This window comes from Cynara cardunculus (assembly GCF_001531365.2).
Source record: "Cynara cardunculus var. scolymus isolate 2C chromosome LG 15, CcrdV1, whole genome shotgun sequence".
NCBI lineage: Eukaryota > Viridiplantae > Streptophyta > Magnoliopsida > Asterales > Asteraceae > Cynara > Cynara cardunculus.
Genome location: NC_037542.1, coordinates 8837686 through 8842558, shown reverse-complemented (window position 1 = coordinate 8842558; position 4873 = coordinate 8837686). Strand labels below are relative to the sequence as shown.

At 28.3% G+C, this 4873-nt stretch overlaps 1 protein-coding gene across 1 annotated transcript; it reads right to left on the bottom strand.

Moving 5' to 3' along the window:
- Positions 1 to 1114: 1114 nt before the first annotated feature.
- Positions 1115 to 3982, bottom strand: LOC112527925 (glutathione S-transferase U17-like). The gene is made up of 2 exons (XM_025138784.1): positions 3637 to 3982; positions 1115 to 1702 (listed from the first exon to the last, which is right to left on the bottom strand). The coding sequence occupies exons 1-2, from the start codon at positions 3958 to 3960 to the stop codon at positions 1331 to 1333; spliced, it is 696 nt and encodes a 231-aa protein (XP_024994552.1). The 5' UTR covers positions 3961 to 3982; the 3' UTR covers positions 1115 to 1330.
- Positions 3983 to 4873: the final 891 nt, after the last annotated feature.

Here is a 4873-nt window from a genome sequence, read left to right as displayed (position 1 = left end):
AATTTTCTTAATAATTTTTTTAATTATAATTTAATTTAGGTTTAGCAACAAAGAAATTTAATTTAGGTTTAATAATATAATTTAAAAAAATAATAATAACTAAGTATTCTGTTAGAACTCTATGATTATCTTAATTATATTTTAGATTTTTTATATTTAAAATGAGATGTTTATCCAATATTTGATTATGTTTGTTTACAGTTAGTTACACGAATTCAAATATTGAGCTTTAATAAGTTGTACTTATGTACAATTTACTTGTAATCTTAAATTTTAAGTAATATGTATCAATAAACAATATTTAATGCATAAAAAATAGTTTTTAAGAGTTTTTGTCAAATATTTTATAATATAGTATATATATAAAAAATTAAAATAATAACTGAGTTATAACATAATATTTAATTATCATTCTTATAAAAATTATATTATTAAACAAAAATAAGTTACTTTGCTGTTAAATCTAAATTAAGTTATAATAAAAAATTAAAATGAAGAAATTACATAGAAAACTAGAACTTTTGAATACTTAATTTAATACTAATATCGATTTTTTTTAATTTATATTTGATTCAAAAATAAAAATATTATCGTTCTCTAAAAACACATAAAACCGTATTATATCAATAGAGAAAATGAATAAAACGAAACAATAAAATCGAGATGTATCTCGCTGTATTGCACGAATACCCTTCTAGTGTTCTGAAATAAAATAGTTTTAAAACCTTATTACTCATATTCTATCTCTAGTAACGACATAAAATAAAAGATGATATTATATCTGAAAAAGATGATATTATATCTGAAACAAATGAAACATACCTGCAAGCATCTAGATTATACATATTAATTAACTGATTAAATTACATGTTTTCGAATACTATTTCAATTTTTATTTGTATAACACTTCAAGCTTAATACGATAACCTGATCCAATAACGTTTAAATAATATCATTAATCAAGAGTTTCATAATTTAACAATTATTAGATCACATATTTCGTTTCCATCAACATAGACGAGTTACGACAATTAGCTATGTTTTATAGGATGATAACAGTTATTTTACAACCTTTATAGAATCATATCAAGAAAGTAAAGCTCTTAAACGATTTGATAACCCAATCACATAGATGCATAAAATTTACAAGCTTAAATAAGTAAAATTCATTAAGAACTTGAACACAAAGTTCAAACATTGATAATGAAAACATGCAGTAAAAGAGCAGATATTTACATACAGTAGAAACAAATTCATAATTCAAATCAAATTGAAATATGAATGACTGAAATTAAGTAGTAGATAGAAAACATAACAGATGGAACTTATTTCAAACAACTCTTGGTGGTTTATACTTTTGAAGTATCATATAGAAGTTCACGATCGTTCCATTCTCTGGGATCACATCCTTAAATGCTTCATGTGACCATATACGTTTTGTCCATTCAGCAAGTCTTGGAGTCCTCACTTCATCAAATGCCGTGAACTCGTTATATTTTTCAATAAGTTTTCTCCAAGGGATAAAACATCCAAGAACAACATCCAGATATCCTACATCATCTCCACCGAAATAATCATTCCCGTTGCTAAACTTCACAAATACTTCCTCTAATAATACTGATCCTTCAATGATCTGTTTTTTTATTGCTTCTTTTCCCTCCTTTCCTATTGTCATCCTCAACTCTTCATACAACGGAAAAAACTGATGATAATACATGTATCAATAAAACATAGTTACTACTCGATAAATAACAATAATAATATTTTGTAATTAAACTATGATTTTTTTATCTGTTTATTGTTTTAAATTCCAGAACCACAATATAAAAAAGTTATAATAATTACTTAAGTAATAATTGCGAATGAAAATATCATTTTCAAAATGTCTTTTAATAATGGCAAAGTTATAAAACTTGTATACCATTAATTTTATTCAAAAATCTTTGCAATGAATGTTGTTGATATATAAATTTGATTAAAAACAATATAAAAACAACTCACAATATTGACCATTGGTGTCCGGATCAACTCAACTGATCCTTGAGACTCTAGACAACTAAGAAAATACCTAGTGGCATTTTAGGAGTCGAACCGATGGTTTCTGAGGAGAATCCCCAAAAATTCAAGATTTTCTGTCAATTAAACTAATTTTATGAAATTGAAATCATTTGGAAAAATACTTTTAAGATAAAGTTTATAAAGCAATAAAAAAAAAAGATATTGACATGACATAACCAAAAAAAAAAGAGAAGTACAAGCAATATGTATTGTTTTGAATCTACTAATTTATGAGGCCTTGCATTGAATTATTGATTGCTTTATATTATTTGAACTTCTCTTTAATTTCAAATCATAACCTTAAAATGTAAAAACAAATGTTTTGATATTAATGGATGTGAATATGAAATTAAATGAGGGGGGTTTTGTTAGTACATAAAGAGTGATTCGTTTAGAGTTGGTTTTTTTTAGCAACTTAATAAGTTTAATGAGACTCATAGTTTATACAGTTTGATAGTGACTTAATGATATAAAAAACGACTTATTCAGTAAATCTCTAGGGGGAGTTTCATGCAGAAATTCAAGTTTTTTTTTTTCTAAACATGTCTATCCCAATAAAAATCACGCACCTTCCATCTATTAAAAGACTTTCTCAAACAAAAACATCTCAATCTATACAAATATATTAATCTACACAAGCAACTTTATCCATATATGACTTAGGGGCTATTTACTTGCGATTTAATTAGGCTTATTGGTTTATGTGGCTTATTCGCACAGCTCATTTGGGTTGTTTACTTACGGCTTATCCACACGAAACATGGCCTAATCGCACATATAGAAATTGTGTGTTGTCCTCATTCAGCCACAAAAATGACAACCCTACCCCATATTTAAAGCACAACCTCCTTCTCATATGAGACACCCCATCTTCGGCCTCTTTATGATTTTTTGTTTTGACGTTCAATTAATTAATATTGAGGGGTAAATCGGTTATTTATGTTATTCAGACTGTTGGTTCAGATAAAAAAAAAGTAAACAACACCATCCATTTATCCAGACAGACAAATTTATCCGGACAGACAAATTTATCCGGACAGACAAATTTATCCATACATGACTTAATAAATTTTTTGGTAAACAACTCCTTAATGAAATATCCCTTTAGTCTCCTTTTATCATTTTATCTAACACTTCTAGTCTTATAAATATTATATTTCTTATAATATAATATTTGTAGAAGTAAGTTATTATGCAACCCTTTACATTTGTACAACCAATACAACTCAATCTCAACCGTCCATTTAATTTGATGAATATGTGATTTCATAAATGTTTTGATTGTTTTCTAATATAAAGTATTGATCATAATTAATAAGCTCTACTCATCTTCCATAAATGTTAAAATCATAATAAATGAACTCTAATCATTTCCATAAATATCTCAATTAATGAGGTTGCATTGGTTGTACAAATAGACATGGTTGCATTTGAAATATACCCAATATTTGTAATATGAAAATATACCATATTTGTAAAACTATGAATGTTGAAACTATTAAAATAACACGATCAAGAATTAAAATGATTGGAAACATTTTCCAAAGGAGTTTAGTTAGAGCTTGACGTTTTACATACCTTGTTATCAATATAGTTGGCCCAAAACCGGTTATCAGCTCGCTCTAGAGGGTCGGAAGGGAGGATGCGGTGGACATCGCTTTTGATTTCGTCAAGGTATTCGATTATGATAAGCGACTCACAAATGGGTGGCTTGTTTGCATGAAAAAGGACTGGAACTTTCTTATGAACCGGGTTTGATGTCAACAGGAGCTCACTTTTGCAGACGAGATTTTCCTCTATGAACTCATACTCAATGGACTTGAGGTTGAGGGCGAATTGAACGCGGTTCACATATGGACTTGCAGTGGTTCCTAGAAGTTTTATTTCACTCTTTTTCGGCATTGTAAGAGGAAAGGGATGATGAACTCGTGGAGAAAGCCGTTGGTATATATACACAAATCATCCACATGTGACCCCTATTGTTTAGAAAAATGACAAAATCTACCCTCTAGAAATGTGCTCTTACATTTCTAGCATTGTTTCAAATCATACTAGCCAAGTATAGTGTCATGTAGACACTTTCTACACGCCATCTAATGGACACTTATAAGCTTGACCCCTAAATCCAAAGGTTTTTCTAAAAGTTACACCGTAACACCCCCTCTTAGTTTCATTTTAGAACATTTCTACCCTCGACTTTATTATATATATATATATTTCGATTAATTTCTAAAATGGGATGTTACATACATGATGTTATTTTAGATTTATAAATTAGAGAATCACGTACAAAACATGTATTCCTATTTTAAACATCAGGAACTTATGTTTTTGATTCACTGTCTATTTCAAAACGTTTTTTTACCTTGATGAAAAGTTGTGCTAGAATCAAATATTATTAGGTTGTTTATTTCAGTTGTGATGCAACCGATTAACTATTAAAAAGATGCTTGTAATTTATTTACAAAAATAATTGGAGGTTGTTAAATATAACAATAATCATTAAGAATGAATCTTAGACCAGAACGTTTATCCGGTAAGTGCTTACTGGTAAGAGAGATCACTTTACTTACCTTATTCTTTAACATCATCGGTCATCAAAGTAGATTCTTGATAAGCGTCTTAAAACCGGTAAACGGTTAATACGAGTAAGAGTCGTCACTCTCATTTACCGGATAACACTCTCGATCCTTGCCTCCCCTTTTTCCAAGTAACATTTTCGATCCTTGTTATGTTTATCTAGAAAGATAATTGAATCAATAAACGGTTACTAACGTAAAGTTTTGATAAACGATCGTTTGAAATTAAATATTAT